The sequence below is a fragment of the Nycticebus coucang genome, chromosome 15, assembly GCF_027406575.1.
Source record: "Nycticebus coucang isolate mNycCou1 chromosome 15, mNycCou1.pri, whole genome shotgun sequence".
In the NCBI taxonomy this organism is placed as follows: Eukaryota; Metazoa; Chordata; class Mammalia; order Primates; family Lorisidae; genus Nycticebus; species Nycticebus coucang.
The window spans coordinates 60,180,039-60,202,198 of record NC_069794.1 but is presented as its reverse complement, the minus strand read 5'-3'; the positions used below and the strand labels follow the sequence as shown (position 1 = coordinate 60,202,198).

Sequence of the window (22,160 nt, the reverse complement as noted above, 5' to 3'; positions counted from 1 at the left end):
CCAAAATATTTTTAAGGAGTTTTGAGAAGGGAAGAGATCAATGTGGACCAAAGCTTCTAAAAATCAGTGAACCTAGAAGCTGGATGTGGAAAGATGACAGATTTGGCAAGACTGAGAAGAAAGGAGGTAAAGACAATAGCACGAATACGAGTGTAAAGCTGCCATTGAATAAAACATTCCAGGCAAAGTGAGGAGAGCTGCAAGGACCTATCTCAGTGTCAGAGGAAGGAGACCACTGAATTTCAAATGGCCATCGTCAACTTTTGGAATCTGCTGATCATCCTTTTTGTATATGGAACTAGATTTATTGGCAGTTAAAAACATTATAATTCATATAAGAGAGAAAAAAGAAAAGCCAAAACAAATATTTGCAAAGGCATTTTCTTACACTGAATCTGGATCTGGATCAATAAATGGTGTTGCACCAAAAGGATCAATGTTTGCTAGTAACATTTTATTGATAATAGAACTCCCAGCAATTGAGGCAGCTAGTCCTGCTCTTAAACCTGGACAGAAAAATAAATACATACAGGATCACATGTTAAGAAAAAATAAAAAGAGCTAGTCCATTCAGGCCTAATTTCAAACATCTTGCTCCCAACCATGGTTTTCAGTGCCTTCTCTTCTCATTAATGAATACAAAGAACTATAGCATTTGCGAATATAAGGTTTGTGATACTCCAAAGATCTATACGCTATCATAAAGAATTAAGGAGAGGCAGACCTAAATAGAAGTCTTTTTTTTCTTTTTTGAGACAAGAGTCTTACTTTGTCACCCTGGGTAGAGTGCTATGACGTCATAGCTCACAGCAACCTCAAACTCTGGGGTTCAAGTGATTCTCTTGCCTCATCCTCCTAAGTAGCTGGTACTACAGGCACCCACCATAGCACCCAGCTATTTTTTAGAGATGGGGTCTCACTTTGGATCAGGCTGGTCTCGAACTCCTGAGCTTAGGTAATCCACCTGCCTTGGCCTCCCAGTGCTGGGATTACAGGCGTGAGCCCCGGCGAGAAGTAATTTTTTGACATTTCTCATTTACCACCCCAATAATTCTATAACTTCAACAAATAAAGTTACTTTCTTTGTTATAGCAAATAAGGAATTAAGTCTGTAAGGAATTTATGATAAAGGCTGAATTAACCCAAAATGACATGGAGTTATCCCACCATACTCTCAATGTACAAATAATAATACCCAATTGAAAGGAAATAAGGTAAAAACTTAGTTTGATGTCAAGAAAAGTAGTAAAATATTAAATGTGCATCTTTATGAATTTTAGGAGAATATAACATAGGATATAAAAAATGAAACATCTATCTTACCTCTGAATATGCAAAACTTCAAATTTATTTCAATATGCTTTCCACCAACTAGTTATACTATTCAAGGCTAATAACTTTTATGACCTACTCAACCCATTATTAATGCTAGAAACACTAACGTCTGGAGAAAAGACAAAGTAATAGGGACCTAAGGGAACAAACAGGAGAGGAAAGAATAGTGAAGAAACACAAGTCATACAATTGAGAAACAATCGCAGGATCTTAGGTGTCCCTCCATGGAATACTACTCAGCCATTAAAAAAGATGGAGGCTTTACAGCCTTCTTATTAACCTGGATGGAAGTGGAACACATTATTCTTAGTAAAGCATCACACGAATGGAGAAGCATGAATCCTATGTACTCAATTCTCATATGAGGACAATTGATGACCTAGTACATGGTAGAGGATGGGGAAAGGAAGAGCAGAGAGAGGGAAGGAAGGAGGGGATGGGAGAAGGGAAGAGCAGAGAGAGGGAAGGAAGGAGGGGATGGGAGAAGGGAAGAGCAGAGAGAGGGAAGGAGGGAGGGGATGGGAGAAGGGAATAACAGAGAGAGGGAAGGAAGGAGGGGATGGGAGAAGGGAAGAGCAGAGAGAGGGAAGGAGGGAGGGGGATGGGAGAAGGGAATAACAGAAAGAGGGAAGGAGGGAGGGGGATGGGAGAAGGGAATAACAGAGAGAGGGAAGGAGGGAGGAGGATGGAAGAAGGGAATAACAGAGAGAGGGAAGGAGGGAGGGGGATGGGAGAAGGGAATAAGAGAGAGGGAAGGAGGGAGGGGGATGGGAGAAGGGAAGAACAGAGAGAGGGAAGGAGGGAGGGGGATGGGAGAAGGGAATAACAGAGAGAGGGAAGGAGGGAGGGGGATGGGAGAAGGGAAGAACAGAGAGAGGGAAGGAGGGAGGGGGATGGGAGAAGGGAAGAACAGAGAGAAGGAAGGAGGGAGGGGGATGGGAGAAGGGAAGAACAGAGAGAGGGAAGGCGGGAGGGGGATGGGAGAAGGGAAGAACAGAGAGAGGGAAGGAGGGAGGGGGATGGGAGAAGGGAAGAACAGAGAGAGGGAAGGAGGGAGGGGGATGGGAGAAGGGAAGAACAGAGAGAGGGAAGGAGGGAGGGGGATGGGAGAAGGGAAGAACAGAGAGAGGGAAGGAGGGAGGGGGATGGGAGAAGGGAAGAACAGAGAGAGGGAAGGAGGGAGGGGGATGGGAGAAGGGAATAAGAGAGAGGGAAGGAGGGAGGGGGATGGGAGAAGGGAATAACAGAGAGAGGGAAGGAGGTAGGAGGATGGGAGAAGGGAAGAGCAGAGAGGGAAGGAAGGAGAGGGTGGGGGTCTCAGTGTGTGACACACCTTTGGGGGGCAAGACACAAATATATTTAAACAAATGCAATTAGTGTAACCTGGTTTCTTGTACCCTCAATGAATCCCAACAATAAAAAAAAAAATTATTTTTTAAAGAAGTTCAAAAACCAGTAAGTATATTCTTTTTTTTACTCTTCCTTTTGATCAACATAATTTAAGTGTGCCACGAGAGTTTAATTACAGGTTCAAGTGAGCCATGACATAAAAAAGGTCATTCTGTGATTTAATATCATAGTTTTGAATATACTATGGGATACTTTGTTATGCCAATTTCCTCTATGTCTAAACAAGTAACTAAATAAAAGAAATAGTAGATCTGGTGAGAATAAAGAACAATTTGGAGAGGTGAAGATTTGCTCTCCACAGAAAAGTATAATCTTTTCTATGTTTTAGGGTTTGGCATCTTAGCAGCTTCATCCCAGGGGGGTCATCCTAGGTTCCTGGTTGGAATAGAAACACAACTTGTAAACCTGGAGGTCTTTCCAGAGTCAAGTATGTTCCCGATATTTCTTCTTTCTTTTAAAATTTTTATTGTGATGGACTACACACATCATAAAATTTGCCCTTTTAAACTCTTAAAATAATTCAGTTGTTTATCATATATACACGAAGTAGTGCAACATTCACTATCTAATTCTAGAGCTTTTTTACTCCCCCCAAGCCCATACCCATTACTCATCATTTTCCATCCTCCCAGACCTTCCTCTGCCCCTAGTTCCCTGAAAACTATGAATCTACTTTCTGTCTCTATGGACTTGACTATTCTGCACATTCCGTATAAACGGTTTCATACAATATTTGGCTGACATGTTTTCAAAGGTAATCCTGTACATGTAACTGTGTATCTGTACTTCGTTCCTTTTTAATGGCTGAATAATCATCCATAGTATGAATATACTTTTTGTTTATTCATTCAACTGGTGGGTATTTCAGTTGTTTCTGTTATAGTTTGAGGCTATTGTGAATGGTACTATACACAGTCATGTACAAGGTTTGTTTTTATAGACATTTATTTTCAATTCTCTTGGGTACATACCTAGTAATGGAATTTCTGGGTTCTAAAAGGACTATTTGGAAAGTATAGAGCCATGTAATATGAAAAACAGTATTAACAATGGCTAGACACCTTCTTGACAGTCTTTGTATGTCAACTCTATGTTTAACTTTCTGAGGAACTGCCAAACTGGTTTTTTAAATGGCTCTACCATGTTGTAGTCATTGTTTTTACATTGTGAAAGTTCCAACTTCTTCACATCCTTGATGATACTATCCTTTATGATCTTAGCCATCCTAATGGTATAAAAGTGCACTTCCCTGCAGCTTTGATTTGCATTTACTTGATGACTAATGAGGTTGAGCTTTTTTTTTTTTTTAGAAAGTCTCACTCTGTGGCCCTGGATAGAGTGCCATGTGTCATCACAGCTCACAGCAACCTCAAACTATTAGGCTCAAGTGATCCTCTTGTCTCAGCCTCCCAAGTAGCTGGGAATACAGGTGTCTGCCATAATGCCTGACCAATTTTTCTATTTTTAGTAGAGATGGGGTCTCGTTCTTGTTCAGACTGGTCTGGTCTTGAACTCCTGAGCTAAGTGATCCTCCCACCTTGGCCTCCCAGAGTGCTAAGATTACAGCTGGGAGGCACCGCACTTGGCCTGATGTTGAGCATTTTTTCATATGCTTTTGGCCATTTGTATAGCTTCTTTGAGAAAATGACTATTTAAATCTCTTTAACATTTTAAAATTGAGATATTTACCTTTTATTGTTGAATTTAAGAGCTCTTTGTATATTCTGGACACTAGCCCTTTATCAGATATGTTATTTGCAAATTCTCAAGTTGTCAACTCATTTTCTGGGCAGTGTCCTTTGAATCACATAAATCTTTAATTTTAACTAAGTCCAATTCGTTTTTTCTGTTGTTGTTTGCGCTTCCCATCATATCTAAGAAACCATTGCTTAACTCAAGGTTATGAACATTTACACCTATGTTGTCTTTTAAACAGTTTTATAATTTTAGCTCTACATTGAAGTATTTTATATAAAGTAAGTTAATTTGTATAGTAACGTACAAGGCATAGGGGTATAACTTTATCCTTCGCATGTGGACATCTGTACTACTGGTTGGAAAGACTATTCTTTTTCTGTTAAATTGTCTAACAACGCCTGTTGAAATTAACTAACCATGAATGTAGGCATCTATTCCTGTACTCTTAATTTTATTTCACTGATCTATATGACTGTTCTTAAGCCAGCACCAGGGAATCTTGACCACTGTGCTTTGTAGTAAATTTGGGAAACTTCAAAGTGTGTATCCCTCAACTTTGTTCTCCTTTTTTAAAGATAGTTTTGGCTATATGAGTTTTTGGCTTCTAAAAGGGATTATGTGGAATCTGTAGTTCAATGTGGGGAGTACTGCCATCTTAATAATATTCAGTTTTCCAAACCATGAAACCAGATATTTTCCATTTATTTAGATCTTCTTCCATTTCTTTCAGCAATGTTTTGTATTTTTCAGCGTTCAAATCTTTTATCATCTTGGTTTAATTTATTCTTAAGTTTGGTTTTTGATGCTTTTGGAAATGGATTTTTTTTTTTTTTTGAGACAGAGTCTCACTATATTGCCCTAGGTAGAGTCCTATGGCGTCACAGCTCACAGCAACCTCAAAGTCTTAGGCTTAAGTGATTCTCTTGCCTCAGCCTCCCAAGCAGTTGGGACTATAGGTGCCCACCACAATGCCCAGCTATTTTTGTTGTTGTTGTTGTTGTTGCAGTTGTCATTGTTGTTTAGCTGGCTCAGGCCGGGTTTGAACCTGCCACCCTTGGTATATGTGGCTGGCCCCATAACCACTGGGCTATGGGTGCCAAGCTGTAAATGGAATTATTTTTGAATTTCATGTCCACAGTATTCATTTCTAGTGCATAGAGATACAATTACTTTTTGTATATTGACCATTTATCCTGTAACCTTGTGCATCCTCCAACTCATTTATTAGCTCTAATGGGGGGGGGGGCGTGTATGGGGTGTGGAGGTGTGCCTGTTGTGTATTCCTTAGGATTTTACACATGCCAGATCAATCTATCAATCTGTAAAGATACATAGTTTTACTTCTTTCTGTCCAATAGGAATGCTTTTAGTTCCTTTTATTTTACTAATTGCCCAGGCTGGAACCTCCTACATAACCCTGAATACAAGTGGCAAGAATGAACACCCTCATCTTATTCCTCATCTTAGAGGGAAGGCTTTTAGCCTTTCACCATGAAGTTTGATCTTACCCTGTGGGGTTTTTTGGGTTTTTTTAGACAGAGTCTCACTTTGTTGCCCTAGGTAGAGTGCCATGGCGTCACAGTTCACAGCAACCTCTAGCTCTTGGGCTTAGGCGATTCTCTTGCCTCAGCCTCCTGAGTAGCTGGGACTACAGGCGCCCACCACAATGCCTGGCTATCCCTGTGGGGTTTTTATAGATGCCCTTTGTCAGCTGGAAGAAGTTCCCTTCTACTCCTAGTTTTTTGAATGTTTTTACTACAAGAGAGTGTTGAATTTTAACAATACTATGGTTTATTACGTTTTTTAAATTTTTATCTGTTGAATCAACCTTGCATGACTGGGGTAATACCCACGTTGTCATGGTTTATAAATCTTTTGATATGTTGTTGGATGCAGTTAGCTACTATTTTGGTTTTCTTTTCTTGTGATGTCTTCATCTGGTTTTGGTACCAGGTACTACTGGCCTCACAGAATGAGTTGGAAGTATTCCTTTTTCTTCTACTTTTGAAGAGTTTGTAAAGAACTGGTGTTCGTTCTTTTTAAACATTTGATAGAATTCACCAGGTATGCATTCTGGGGCTGGGCTTTTCTTTGCTGAAAATTTTTTGATTACTCATTCGATCACTTTACTTGTTGCAGGGCTTGTGAGATCTTCTATTTCTTCTTCCATCAGTTTTGGTAGTTTGTGTTTTTAGGCATTTGTTCATTCATCCAGGTGGCCTAATTTGTTGGCATGAATACATTATAGTTTCCCTCTACAAATCTTTTCTATTTCTGTAAGGTCCATTATGATTTTTAAAAAATTTTTTTATTTTAGTAATTTTAATCTTCTCTCTTATTTCCTTGGGTAGCCTGCTAAACGTTTGCCTATTTTGCTAAACTTTTCACAGGACTAACCTTTGGTTTTATTCATTTTCTGTATTGTTTTTATATTTGCTATTTTATATATTCCCCCTCCAACCTTTATTATTTCTCCTGTTTGTCTTAGATTTAGTTTGCTCTACTATTTCCAGTTTATTATAGTGAAAAGAGGTTACTGATTTAAGATCTTTCTACTTTTTCAACATGGGCATTTACATCTATAATTTTTATTCTAAATATGTTTTAGCTGCATCAAATAAGTTTTGGTACAGGGTATTTTTGTTTGCACTCGTCTCAGAGGATTTTCTGATTTCCCTTGTATATTTTCTTTGACCCACATATTTATTTCCATATCTTTGTGGATTTCTCAAATTTCATTCTGTTAACAATTTCTAATTTCATTCCCTTGTGGTCTGAGAACATACTTTGTATGACTTCAATCCTTTTAAATTTATTGAGAATTGTTTTATGAACAAATAGTCTATCATGAAGAATGTGCCACATTCACTTGAGAAGAATGAATATTCTGCTCTTGTTAGGTGGAATGTTCTTTAGACATCGATTAGGTACAATTGTTTTGTGTGTTTTTCAAGTATTCTCCTTGTTGATCTTCTGTTTAGTTGTTTCATCCACTGTGGAAAGTGAAGTACTAAAATCTCCAACTACTATACTGAATTGTGATTAACCTTTAAGAGAGCTTGTAGGAGAGAATGATTTTCAGGGCCTAATTTAGATTCCAATCTGAATGAATTTAGAAGGTTTTCCGTAAGTCAAGGAGGCTCCTGAGACACACTTTCCTCTATTTCCTTTGATTTTCACTAGTACTAGCCTAATCCCAAAGTACATTCATTTTAGCAGGGTTGGAATAGATGTCTGCAATGTTCAAAAATGAACCAATATGATTAGTCTGTGAATTATAGAGAGATCTATGACTTAAAACCAAAATGAAAGCTGTGAAGACACTTAAGAGGCACTAGCCTGTAAGATCAGATTTACTTTAGGTATGTAATAAATACAGTTTCCCGGCTCCACTCTAGAACTACTGAGTCACAATTTCTCAGCGAGAGGCCTAGAAAGATGCACTTTATTACTATCCAGGCAACTATAACACATGGAAGAATCTAAGGAGCTGGATTCTAACTGATACCAATATATACATGAAGAAGATTCTCCTAAAGGCACATTTATCTTTAAGAACACATTTCTATAGTTCATGGAAATGAGTACTTAAATACACTTTTACAGAAAAGTAAAAATATACCATGTTTCAGAATCTTACTACCTGGGCAGATTATTCTGGTATTGAGCACAGGAAGATTTTCTTTGCTGGATGCTACAGCTGGACCAGAGCCAGAATCAGTTTGATAATGGCTATGACTTGTCCGGGTATCTGGAGACCTAGGAGCAGTTTTAACTGTTGGCAAAAAGTCCAGATTAAAGAGAGATAATGATAAAGCTATAAAAATAGACAAGCCCCTATAAATTTAGGACATGAAATAATTGAAGACCTGTTTAAATCAGTGGAACTGAAACTATTAATTGATTTTACATTTACTTTTGTTTTCATTTTCTTGAGACTTACATGGAGGGATCTGCCACAGGAGTCTTGATAAGAGATGTCTTCATCTCTCATCTCAAATAGATGGAAATCAATAGAAAATAGACATGCACCATAGTTAAAGGTCAATAATACTCATAATTTGATGTTAACCCACACTTAAAAATAAATAATAATTTTGAAGCCTGATAATTTTTGAAAATGGAACATGTTAAAATGTATACATATACCACCATCATTATCCTCTTTATATAAATATTGAGTGAATAATCAAATTTAATTATATAATTCCCAGAGCTACCATGTAAAACTTGAGTTAAACATGAGTTAATACTGTCTTCAATAAATGGAAGGAAATATAGTATTTTTATGTGAAATCAATGTAATTTTTCCCTATATTTCTCAATTAATTATAATTATTAATTATATTGGTTTGAAATGATGATTTTCTCAAAATAGTTCTATCATATTCTTATAAAAGCTTAATACATTTTAAAAATTATTGCAAAACACAATTATCCTCAAAGTAAATAACAAAAGAAAGATTTAACTCTATCTAAACCAAGGCAATTTAACTCAGAGCAAATAGTACCATTAACTAATTTATGAGCTATTGGCAGGTATTTAATAAAACAAACACAGTAATTCTCAAACTCAATTTTAAAATACACTAAAACTTAATTATCTTCACTCTTCCTAAAACTAATTACAAACTAACTATATTAAGCTTATACTCTACTCCCTCTGTTCTAAGACAGTCCAGCTACACTAAAGAAAAATAATGGAACAGCCATTTTTTTTCTTTTTTGGATGGATGGGGCTCCTGGGGCTAACAACTTTTTGATGTTCATCTCTGATAAAGAGCAGAGAGCATATTAATGACTAAGATTGATGTTCCACTGCAGGTAACTAAATTAATGTTTCATGGTTCTTCTTAAATAAAGCATCTTATTTATCACATTAATACACTGTTTATTTCTCAGATCTCAGAAATATGAATTATTACATAATATAATAATGGTCAATGAATGTGCTTCCAAAAATAATGATTATTTAATGCAGAAACACATATACTATTGCCACTGATTTTCTCATTAATTGGATTAAAATTAAGATAAAATACTGTACTATTAAAGGCTTTTCAAAATCTATGTTTATTTCAGTATCTATAGCAATACATCTATATTTTTTAGTTTTCTTTACAGACTACAGTAGAAATGTCAAGTTTAAGAGAGTATAGTAAGACAGGGTAATAGCTGTTTGGAAAGCCATTAGCAAGGATTGTTGAAAAACCAATTCCAAAGACGGTCATCATCTTGGGGAAGTCATCAAGCAGCATACTATAAGGATGACACAGTCAGCCCCTCTGTTGTCAATATTTTTTAATGGATGAAAATATCTAAGGTAGAATGTATCAAATTCACAGATAGAATAAACTTTAGATGATAGAATCAAGCTTCTAAAGATTTTCAGAGGATGAAATGACAGATCCAAACAATAAAGATAAAAGTTCATAGGGATGAACTACTATAATTAGGTTAAAAAAATCTTGGGTTGTCTTTGTTAACACGAAAAGTGTCCAGAATAAGTAGCATCAGTGTGCTATCACAGTATAGAAAATATCTCAAAATTTTGCTCAAAATGTTGTATCATATTTTAAGATAAACATTGTACTTTGGATAATCATTTGGAAAAGAAGACGTGAGGTGTGAGAAGTGATCTATGCCATGACAGCTGCTGTCAGCATCACTTACGGGCTGCGGCGTGGAAGAACCAGATGAAGTTCTAGAAGCAGAGCCATCTTCAATATAGTGAAGAAGAGTGTGTACAATTACTCTTTACACTACCCTAAGCACTACGCACATGCTAGCAATGGTTACTATCAACACTAATAAAAACTTAATGATTAATGTAATCATGGGCGGAACATAGAAAACTCAGTGTAAAGAATAACTTTCTAAAAATTGGGGCTGACCATAAGAGTGCGCTGTATTGAAAGGGAGTGGTAAGACTCAGAGACCATCCGTCAGGAAGGTCTTAGAATGTGCCTACATTGTGTTGTAAGCTGAACACAGAGGTCTTCAAAGTCTACTTTCAAAGTCTTTTAAAGTCTTAAGATACAATCAAGGAATATTCTCTGAAAATTAATGTAATTAGTACAGCAGCAGCAGTACACGTAATAGCAATATACGTGAGAGGTGAGAATACCTGACAATGGTCTAAATAATTCTTTATATTTTACTATGCGTGAATATCCAAACTTTCACTTCTAAAAGGCTTTTCAAAAATGAAAATAGAAATTGTAACTGATAAGCCTTTTTAAAACTAAAAGCACAATTACACTTTATTTAATTCAAAATAATTTTATGAGTGCTTTCTTACCAGTCAGTGACTCTTTCGTATCATCATCTTTAAGTTCTTCTTTAGATTCATCTGTCTCTAGACTATCATAATCGGACGACTGATTACCTGGCTCACAGGGGTGAACTGTCTGATCATCCATAACTTTAATAAGAAGATCAATATGTTTGGAAAAGGAAAAATAAAATCCATTAATATTAAGATATGCTTAGGGAAGGAAAATTGAACATACAAGGGCTGTCTAGAAAGTATCCAGCCATGTACTACGTACAAAAAAATAGTATTAGTGGTGGCTGGATACTTTCTGGACAGCCCTCTATTGGAAGAAATTTCGTATTTACAAATAAAGAAGATTTGGGCATAAACTTGAGAGCATTATCTATAAGTACTAGAAGTTACAAAACTAAATAAAGTTATAAAAATTACACAGCATTTATCAGAATAAAAAATAAAATGTAGGAAATTTAGAGAAGGTAATACAAGTCCAATTACAAATTACAATCTAAAAAGGAGTTTTTTTTTTGTAGTTTTTGACCGGGGCTGGGTTTGAACCTGCCACCTCCAGCATATGAGGCTGGCGCCCACTCCTCTGAACCACAGGCACCGCCCCATAAAGGAGTTTTTAACAATAACCATTCATGTTAAAATTAACTTTTAGTCTACTACCAAAATATTAAGAGAAGTATACATATTACATTAATATGAAAATTAAAATATAAGCAGAGCTTTCATAAATTCTTTTTTTTTTTTTTTTTTTTGGAGACAGTGTCTTACTCTGTCACCTTGGCTAGAGTGAAATGGCATCATCATAGCTCACAGCAACCTCAAACTCTTGGGCTTGAGCAGTCCCCTTGCCTCAGCCTCCTGAGTAGCTGGCACTACAGGCAGTGAGCCACTACACCTAGCTGGTTTTCTTTTTTTAGTAAAGACTGGGTCTTGCTCTTACTCAGGTCTTGAACTCCTGAGCTCAAGCAATCCTCCTGCCTCAGCTTCCCAGAGTGCTAGGATTACAAGCATGAGCCACTGTGCCAGGTCTATAAATTCTTAATAAAGCAACATAAATATTTAGGAAATTAATATGAAGAAAATGTTTTCTATATTTTCAACATGGTTTACAGGTTTGATTTTTCTTTATGAATTCAACAGATTCCAATTAAGTTAAAAAGTCTGAAATTTTAGAAATGTTATTTAAACGAATTTTCTATTTTAGTTTAGAAATGTTTCAATTTATTTCTGAGATTTTATTTTATGCATCATCAATATACTACTACTAAAATAATATATAGGACTAAGTTCAAATTTCATTTTAATGACTTTATCTTCCACCGTGTCTTCCAAGAATTCTTTAATGATATCTAATCTGACCACTATGAACACTCCATTATGCTTGCTGTAGGAATGCTGCTAACTTCTTCCAAGGCTAATGTTGGTAACATGTACCTTTTCCAGCTTCTTCAATGACTTGCCTCACTGCTTTCTTTAAACTGTTTGCCCGCAACATTATTTCCCTTGGTTTGACCCCTTTCTGTGAGCAAGGTTTTGGAATGTCATCTGTGAGCTGTTCCTTGCTTTCACCCAAGGATTCTTCACTTGATGATTCCACAGCATATTCCTCCACAATGAGCGGGCTGATGCCTGAGAGAATGGGCACAGCCTGGGAATCTGTGTGCAAAGCCTGGAGCAGTTGTTCGAGCTTCTCGTTTAGGACTGAACACTGAGAAAACAATTAAACAGTAGTGTGATCAGAAGACAAGCTACTAGATACAAGAAATTTTTATGTAAAACGTTTTAAAGTTTCACTAGAGAGAAAAACACGGAAATTCAAATGGCTTACCACCTTTAATTTTGTAGACACTTTAGTCCTGGAAGCATCTACTTGTAAAATCACCATTTAGTAGAGACAGAAAATAGTAACTTAAATGAAGGATTTTTGATTTAGAGGGAAGATGCCTATATTGATGTTTATTAGGCTAAATAACATAATAAAAATTGGCACAATTCTTACATGATTTCATTGATTTATACTTCCAAAGCCACGCAGACAACATTGCATGGGTAAAAAATTTTTACAACCGTGTATGGCTAGTTTTCTTAAAAGAACACAACAGACACTTCACTATAAAGTGACACATTACATACAAAATTATAGATTACATAAAAAATTTCGATCTACTATACAACATTAAATAAACTTTTTTTTAAGTAACTGACTTACGGCACTACATGCATTTTTGAGCATCATAAACTACAGGTCTGGCTGAGTCTCAGCAATATCACTTTCAAAACAGTGGTTTGCAAAGGACTGAATGAAAGGGGGGGCAGGGTCCGTGCTCCAAGCGCTTTAGCTTAAATTTGATGTTGGGGTAACTTTGGTTAAAGAAATAAGTTATGAGAATGTTTTCCCCAGCTATTGTTTAGGATCTAAGTTAGTGTACTTAATAAAAGCCTCGGTAAGGCATTGGAGGAAAGCTGAAGGATTTTTAGACTTATCTTGTATGATTTCCTGTAATTTATTATAATTGATAGCCTTTTGGCAGAAGCTCTAAGTCCGCAAAGAATGTAGGTAATAAAAATGTCTCTATTTTTTCTTAGTATTATCATTATAATTCCAATTTGGCTGGGAGTTAGGGATTATAGTGTCACCTGTAGGATGCTTATTGTTTGACATATGAAAATGATTTGTTGCCTCCTTTGCCCTCTCCCACACTCGTTTGCACTCGTCAGAGGTTAGGGGTATTGGTTAAAATAATAAAAACATTATGCCAAGTAAGTTGATAGGATAGTAATACATTGTTATATGGTGGTACTATTGGATTATTATATGGAGGAGCTGGAGGGAGAAAGGGGTAAAGAGGTCTGGAAGAGTTTCTTGGAACAGCCAGAAGTGGATTGAGAGACCATACTGAAGAACGGAGTGCTAGTTGGAGGGGAGGAGTTAGGAGACGAGCTCGACTGGTTGACCGGCAAGTAGGAGGGACAGAGGGTGGAGGAAACTGTGTGGTTGAGGGAGGAGTGGAATATGGCAGGGGAGGAACAAGAATTACTCCTGTTTCGGAACGGGTGGTCTGCATGGTGGAGGTTTATTTGCCAGGTCGAATAGGTTTGGTTTAGGGAGGTAGAGAGTAGGAGAGCCCTTTGTTATGAGAATTTTGGAATTGTCTGAACATAAATTAGGCTTGGTTCTAAGATATGAGAAGCCCTGAACATAGGGGACCTCGCTCCATTTGCCAAGGCGCTTACAATAGTTATATAAGTTTTGAATTAAAGAAAAATTAAATAAAGTGGTTAAACCTGGGTAGAGAGTTTCTTAATTCTACCAGGTGGCGTAAGGAGCACCGCAGGGGGAGTTAGGTGGGCTAGAATGGCTTGCACCCATGCGATTCGTCGCAGAAATAAAGCATGAGTAGAATCACGCGAGGACCAGGACAAAGAACAAACGTCTTCGTTCCTTTGTTGCTGGCCGAGAAAAGGAGAACACAGTCTAGGCCAGTAGTCACGGTACTCTAGAGCAGTGTCAGGCCCTTGAGGCCGTGGAGAGCTTGAGACCTGGTGCCAGGAATTTTCGTGTGAAGGCATGGAAGCTCTGCACTAAGCCACGCAAGGTCAAGGGGAATAGGGAACTCAAGTCTCAAGAAATGGGTGAATCACAGGGAATGTAAGCAACCCAGCCCATGATTAGGGAAAATTTACTCCCATAGGGGTACTCACCAAGTCTGGATGAGGCCGGTGCTTTATGTTGGTTAGAGCGCTTTGGTGGATGGACATAAGCTGATGTGGTGGTGAGCTCTGGCCATGCAAGAGGATAGGGAGCCCCCAGATGCTAAAACCCCATGGAAGGGGTATTAGCTACCCTTGGGAGCGTTCCCTAATTTCATCCCGCTTCTGACACCAGATGAAGGTGGGGGCCACTTGACCGGCAAAGATCTCACAGACCACCAAGGCTTGTATGAAAGGTTTTTATTGGCGAGGGAGGGATGCTGCAGAGCAGCACCAAGAAGGGGAGAAAAGAAGAGAGAGGGGGGGAGAAAAGAGAGAGAGGAAAGGGAGAAGGGGAGAGAGGAGAGACCAAGAGAGAGAGAAAAGAGAGGGGAAGAGAGAGGAGAGGAGAGAGAGAGAGCACTCGTGCAAGAGAGAGCTATACGGGTTTGGTTAGGGGAAGTCTTAGAATGGTGATGGGAGGATAGAATAGGCAATAAGGAGTTACTGCCCTGGCTGGAAGCGCCGTTAGGGGCAGGCCATAAGTTTGAAATTTTCAGTGGGTAGCTGTAACTTTAAGAGTGAAATAGCTAATCTTGGTCTGTAGAAAGCAGGAGAGGCTTTTCTGGGGGAGGGACTTTCTCTGGGGCAATTACTTAACACTGAACAGTGCCTAAAAAATTATTGGCTCAAAAACCGTAAAAGAAAACACACAAGGATAAGGAGGAAAAAGAAGAGCAATGCAGTTAAGAAAAACAAGCCCTGGGCAGGTCCATGATCCTTTCTGTTCTCCTTGTATTAGGATTCTACCCTCAATATACCTTTTATCTGCACACTTTTCAGTCCCTTTCTTCCAGGGATTTGTCTTTGATAACATAAAGAGACAGAGTTACAGAAGAAACAGTTTAGACACAAAAATGTGGCCAGACTGGGTTTCTGTTTTCTGAAACTCTCCAATGAGGGGAAAGACAAGAGAACGAGGTGGAAAACTTCAAATGTATGTTTATTTCTAACTTCTTTTCCTTCCACTCAATTAAACCACCATCAATAACATGAATCTGGGGTAGCAAATTCCTTTGCAAGCCCAAGATATCCAACCCTTTGGTAAGAATGCCCTGTCCAGAACTCAAAAGCAAAGACAGTAGCTTTTAAAGTTCAGCAAGTTGCTCTTATTTTAGCATCAAAAAAACTCATGAAGAGGAAAAAACAATTATAAGCAAATGCAAGAAACAGCTCTCTGAAAGAGACCAAGGAGAGTAATATCTAGGCAACCCAAGGGACCCGCAAAGAGGAGCCTGACAGGCCAAAGTTCGCTTGGAAATGGAAAGTGGTTCCTCTCCCCACTGGACCGCACTCCATTCTCCCCCTGCCCCACTGCTGTCCACTTCCCCTTCAAGATCTCGATCACTGGGAAAAGGATTTGAGTTATAAAATAAAATAAATTTTGTCAGATGGTTTATAGCAATGCAGTTTTCTCACTTATCAAATAGATTTTTTCTAAATTCTATCTGATTCAAAAGTAATTTTTCTCTTGATTTGAGATGTTTTGGCAGGAAAACCTCCTAATCAGTTTAGGTTGACTACATACTTGAATGTTAACGTTGTGAGTGAATGACTACAGTGTCCCACTTACTTTATTGGCCACTGCATCGGCTACAACAGCATTTTCCAAAGTTTTATCATATGACTTCTCTATTTTGGCCACGAAGTCCTTTACAGTTTCACAGAGTGTCCTTTGAGGAAAGGAAATTGTACAAGTCAGCAAACTTCACAGGTTGATTTGCTTTGATTTGGAAATATATTTAAAAAATAGGTACAACTAGGCAAATTGTCAAATAGCTGTAAAAAAGTATCTGGGTCATTTACCATGTAAATCCACGCTTCTATCTGCTGTGCATTCACTTCCAATAAGTTCCAGACATTCTAAGTGATAAATGCATGCAGGAATAAGCCCTGCTGTATATAACGTAATTATAGTAATTTTAATGTTACAAGAAATCTTTTTCAAATATTTAAATTATTAAAAATTATTAAGGACAGTATTTTTAGATCCAACTTAAAAAAAAACATTATTTCCGCAGCTTACATATTTTCATAATAGAAAGTACAGTGTTGAACAAATAAGGATAAGATTATTGCTTATGCTAGCGCTATTGAACTACTATTCATCATAGGAGTATCTTGGTAATATATTTCTGAAGAGGAAAGAGGTTGTATATTATGCTGGAAACTGACCTGCCACTGAATTATATTCTCTGTACATCCATTTTTTTCCCACCAAATAATAACATACAAGACTAACTTAATTTAGGTCTTGTTAGTATCAGTAATATATGGTTTACTTGTTTGTCTCTTTTAATTATATTTGGTTTCTTTTTTTTTTTTTGCAGTTTTGGCAGGGGCTGGGTTTGAACCCACCACCCCCACGATATGGGGCTGGCGCCCCACTCCCTGAGTCACTGGCTTCGCCCAATTATATTTGGTTTCCTTGCAATAGAAATAAACTAAAAGAAAAAATAACCTGAAACACTTAAAAAAAAATGTTTCTAAAGGTTTTGGATCTGGTGTTGGATTAAGCAGTCAACAGAATAGTGTATGGTCAACTGTTTTTTTAAGCAAGCACTTAAAATGATAGAATCAGACTATTTTGAAATCATAATATCAGCTGGCATGGTGGCTCATGCCTATAATCCTAGCCCTCTGGAAGGCCTTGGAGAGAATTATCACATCTCAGAAGTTCAAGACCAGCCTGACCAATAGCGAGACCCCATCTCAATTAAAAAGAAATAATTAGCTAGGCATTGTGGATGGCACCTGTAGTCCCAGCTACTCAGGAGGCTAGGGAGGGAAGATTGCTTGAACCCAGAAGTATGAATGAGGTTGCTGCAAGGAAGGCTGATGCCATGGCAGTCTAGCCTGGACAACAGAGTGAGACTTTGTCTCCAATCAATCAATCAAATCATAACATTGCTCCCTATTATTTATATAGGTTGAGAAATTTAAAGAAAAAGAAAAAAATATGTTTCAGCAGAAAGAAAAAATATGCTTTTTTCTATTTTACTTAAAATTTTTTCTGGTAAGTGAGTGGCATAATGGTAAATTTTTAGATACTTAAGTATCATGAAATTAGCCCATTCAATAGATACAAGGACATACATAGACGTGCACAAACACACACTTCAACTCTTCACATGTCTCATCTAAGAAATAAATGCATTACTCTTAACAATTTTTGTTTCATTTGTTGTTTTGGGGCCACAATTTCTGGATTTCACTCAGACAAAAAGTAATATTTCCTAATGTTCAACCTTCTTAGTTGGCTTTTTAAACTCAAATGTCCACAGATAATCTGGCTTACCAGTTACTAGCTATACATTCATGCACGTCACATCAAGTTTTGTCTTCTTTGTTCATGTGTAACACTTTATGGGATTTCTTGAGAGGTAAGTCAGGCTACCATGACATCTCTTTTCTGAGTTTTACTGAAAGTTTCCCTAAGATGTGCTACTTTGAGGGAGAGGAGATACTGACAATCTTAACTATTGGTACAGGTTCAAAATCGAGGTTTTTCTTGCCATTATAATAATAGCATCTTGATGTATTTTTCTTGTGGGTGTGCGAAACTACACATGTCATAACATTGTTATGAGTAGGAGTTACTTACTAACTTCTAGAAACAGAGCCCTTTAGTCCATCAGCTTAGGAATGAAAGGGGTAGAGAGGTGTGCTTCCTTCAGTTTCTGAGGCAGACAGAGGCTGAAGGAGACAGTAGGACCCTGTGGAACTTGTGGCCAAGAGAGCTGAGGAGGAGAAACAGGAATGTCAACAGCGCTTGCCACGTACATGTGGGAAGAATCGGGAGAAATGCTCCATCTGATGGTCCGTTACGTTCCGTATTCCAGAAGGAATATAGGATATTTATATTCTGGAGGAATGAATTAACCTTCTAGTACACCTAAATAGTGAATGCAGAGGTTTCAAAATAGAAACGAAATACACACTTTAAAATATACGATTTCAAAGTCTTATCAACTTGGAACTTGCGAGTTGGAGAAAAAATAATTTTCAGATGTATTTATTACAATAACATAAAGAACATCTCCAACTATACGCAGTTTCCTACTTTATACGTAACAACTTCCAGACAATATGCAAAAATCAAATAAATGAAAGTAGAATATAGATTTTTCCACAGAGCTGAAAAAATTTAAAATCCCTAATTACATCTTTAATCTGTTAGATAGAACTGTTGTCGTTTTTTTGTTTTTGTTTTTTTTGAGATAGTTTTACTTTGTCATCCTCAGTAGAGTGCTATGGCATCATAGCTCACAGCAACCTCAAACTCTCTGGTTCAAGTGATCCTCTTGCCTCAAGCCTCCTGATTAGCTGGGACTATAGGCACCTGCCACAACACTCGGTTATTTTTTTGAGAAACGGGGTCTTGCTTGCTCTTGTTCAGGCTTGTTCAAGGACCAGCTCTTGCTCAGGCTGGTCTTGAACTCCTGAACTCAGTCCACCCACCTCAGCCTCCCAGAATGCTGGGAATATAGGCATGAGCCACTGTGCTTGGCTAGGCATAACTTTCGTTATTTCCAACATTTTATTACTTTAATTTTGTTAAATTGAACACAGTCAACTATGTGCATCAAATATTCAACTCAGGCTCAAAACAGTCCATATTTAAAGTTGATGATTTCCACCATCATATCAATTATATTATATTATGAAACCTATACTCTTCATCAGTAGCATCAGCACCTTCCTTCATTTACCATCTTTTTATTTATTTTTTTCTAAATATGGGCAAATGACGTAATATACGCAAAGACTACACGAAAATGAATATGGCAATGGACCCTAAACAGAATCAGAGAGTAACAGACAAGGTCATCCTGTGAGAACCTGAAAAATTCATTTTTTATCTAATATAAAAACTTTGAATTACAAATTAAAGATGATTTAGAACAAAATCCCTAGCTATGTGTGTGCTCTGCCAAAAGATTTTTAACAATGACCTAACCTTATCTACAAAATGAGGGGGTTGCCTACAATATCTCTAAAGTAAATTCTGAATCTAAATTCTATATTTCAGTGACAATGGCTCCAATCTTCTTGACGGCTATATCATTTCCTGAAAGTTTTGTATTTAGAACAAATTGACTTTATTTCAAAAATTGGGAGTGAGTAGAATGAGTAAAAAAACCTAATTAACTCCTACTGTTAAAGCTACAAAAGTTTAAAAACCACTGGCTAAATTAAAAGAGAGACGTATATCGCGGTCAAAGACTTTTTTTTTTCTTTTTTTTTGGTAGAGACAGAGTCTCACTGTACCGCCCTCGGTAGAGTGCCATGGCGTCACACTGCTCACAGCAACCTCTAACTCTTGGGCTTACGCGATTCTCCTGCCTCAGCCTCCCGAGCAGCTGGGACTACAGGCGCCCGCCACAACGCCCGGCTATTTTTTTGTTGCAGTTTGGCCAGGGCTGGGTTTGAACCCGCCACCCTCGGCATATGGGGCTGGTGCCCTACTCACTGAGCCACAGGTGCCGCCCAGGTTTTTCATTTTTATTAATAGCATCTATGATTGCTAATTAGAGCTGGGATTCTCAGAAGCTCACTCCTGTTACCTTAGGAACTTGATAAAATTCCAGTCAAAATCAAAGAAATGATGTTTTAGGTTAATCTATCTATTACCCTGTTTCCCCAAAAATAAGACAGGGTCTTATTTTAAGGTTTGCTCCCAAAGATGCGCTAGGTCATATTTTCAGGGACGTCTTATCTTTCCTTTAAGCAGGTCTTATTTTCGGAGGATGTCTTATTTTCAGGGAAACAGAGTAGTTAGGCTAATGGGAGATAGCTTTTCTATTAGCATTTAGACATTTTAAAAATCATTGAAAATAGTTAAGGCTACTGGGAATTATTATTTATGAAATAAATATAAGAAACATGCACAAGGGTGACGCCTGTGGCTCAAAGGAGTAGGGCACCGGCCCCATATACCAGAGGTGGTGGGTTCAAACCCGGGCCAGGCCAAAAAAAACCCCGCAAAAACAAACAAACAAAAAAAAGAAACATGCACAAGAGGGTTAAAATATTTTGCCTTATCATTCAACAAATAAATGACATTAACAAAAGAAGGTAATTTTAATTTTATGTAGGTAGTGGTTGCAAGGGGGGTGTGTGTGTATGTTTAGTATTTTTTTCAATCACTGAGTTGAAATTTTGTGATTTGGATACTTTACTGTATATAGGTCAGGCCTCAATAAGGAATTTTTTTAAAAGCTGGGGGGATCCATTATAGACTTTAAAAGATCCAAGTTCATGCATGAAACTTGTTTGGATTTTGATTTGAACAAATAAACTGTTTTATAAAAACCCGTCAAGATAACTAGGGGGAAATGAGATACGGATTGAGAAATATTGATGGTATTAGAGATTTATTATAGATTGTTTAAAAGATTATACACACACACACACACACAGCTGGCCCTTTAAAGAAAGATTACATAGGCCGGGCACAGTGGCTGGTGCCTGTAATCCTAACATTCTGGGAGGCCGAAGAGGGTAGATTGCCTGAGCTCACAGGTTCAAGACCAGCCTGAGCCAGAGAGAGACCTTGTCTCTAAAAATAGCCAGGCATTGTGGTGGGTGCCCATAGTCCCAGCCTCATATATATGAATATAGCTCTCCATATCCATAGGCTCCACACCCATGGATTCCAATCAACCCCATGAAACTGGATTTCTGGGTCTGTATGGAACATGTACAGACTTTTTGTCATTATTCTCTAAACAATACAATTTAACAACTATTTACACAGCATTCACATTGCATGAGGTATTATAAGTATTCTAGAGATGGTTTAAAGTACAGTATAGGTGGCTCGGCACCTGTAGCTCAAGTGGGCAAAGTGTCAACCACATACACCAGAGCTGGCGGGTTCGAATCCAGCCTGGGCCTGCCAAACAACAATGACAACTACAACCAAAAATAGCCAGGCACTGTGGCAGGCGCCTGTAGTTCCAGCTACTTGGGAGGCTGAAGCAAGAGAATCACTTAAGCCCAGGAGTTGGAGGTTGCTGTGAGCTGTGACACCACAGCACTCTATCCAGGGCAACAGCTTGAGGCTCTGTCTGAAAAAAAATAAATAAATAAAGTACAATAGAGGGAGGATATGAGCAGGTTATATGCAAATACTATATCATTGTATGTAAGTGAGCACTGGTAGATTTTGGTACCTGTGTGGGGTCCTGGAAACCAATCCCCCATGAATACTGAGGAATGGCTCTATAGAAAAAAATGGAATAAAATATTTTTGAGATTTGCTTAGAGATACTGTAGCAAAATAAAGTGGGGGATAGGTGGCAAAATGTATATAAATTTTGAGAAAATTTGTGTATCCAAATCACATTTTGAAAATGGTGAGAAATCATTATATCAGCCTCTTTACTTTTGTATGTTTGAAAATGTCCATAAAAAATAAAATTAAAAATACATTGTACTACTGATACCAAGTTAGTACATGTTGTCCTCGCTTCTCTCTCATGAACCTCTTTACGACAATCCCCTAGAACAGTGATTTTCATCTGGTGTGCCAGGAAAATTTTAAAGATCATTAATTAAATTATTTTGAAAGGTGTTCAAAGCACAGTAAGTATATTCTTTTTTTTTTTTTTTTTTCGCAGTTTTTGGCTGGGGCTGGGGCTGGCGCCCTACTCCGTTGAGCCATAGTTGCCGTCTT

At 37.7% G+C, this 22,160-nt stretch overlaps 1 protein-coding gene across 2 annotated transcripts in view; it reads right to left on the bottom strand.

Annotated features, from left to right (window-relative positions):
* The window catches only part of DGKH (diacylglycerol kinase eta), a 256,137-nt gene that overhangs the window by 35,435 nt on the left and 198,542 nt on the right, over positions 1–22,160 (bottom strand). For both annotated transcript variants that reach the window (XM_053563299.1, XM_053563300.1), the window contains 5 exons: positions 16,053–16,152; positions 12,164–12,437; positions 10,745–10,867; positions 8,087–8,218; positions 389–506 (listed from right to left, as the gene is read on the bottom strand). In XM_053563299.1, the coding sequence (XP_053419274.1) occupies positions 389–506; positions 8,087–8,218; positions 10,745–10,867; positions 12,164–12,437; positions 16,053–16,152 (747 nt within the window). The remainder of the gene's footprint in view (positions 1–388; positions 507–8,086; positions 8,219–10,744; positions 10,868–12,163; positions 12,438–16,052; positions 16,153–22,160) is intronic.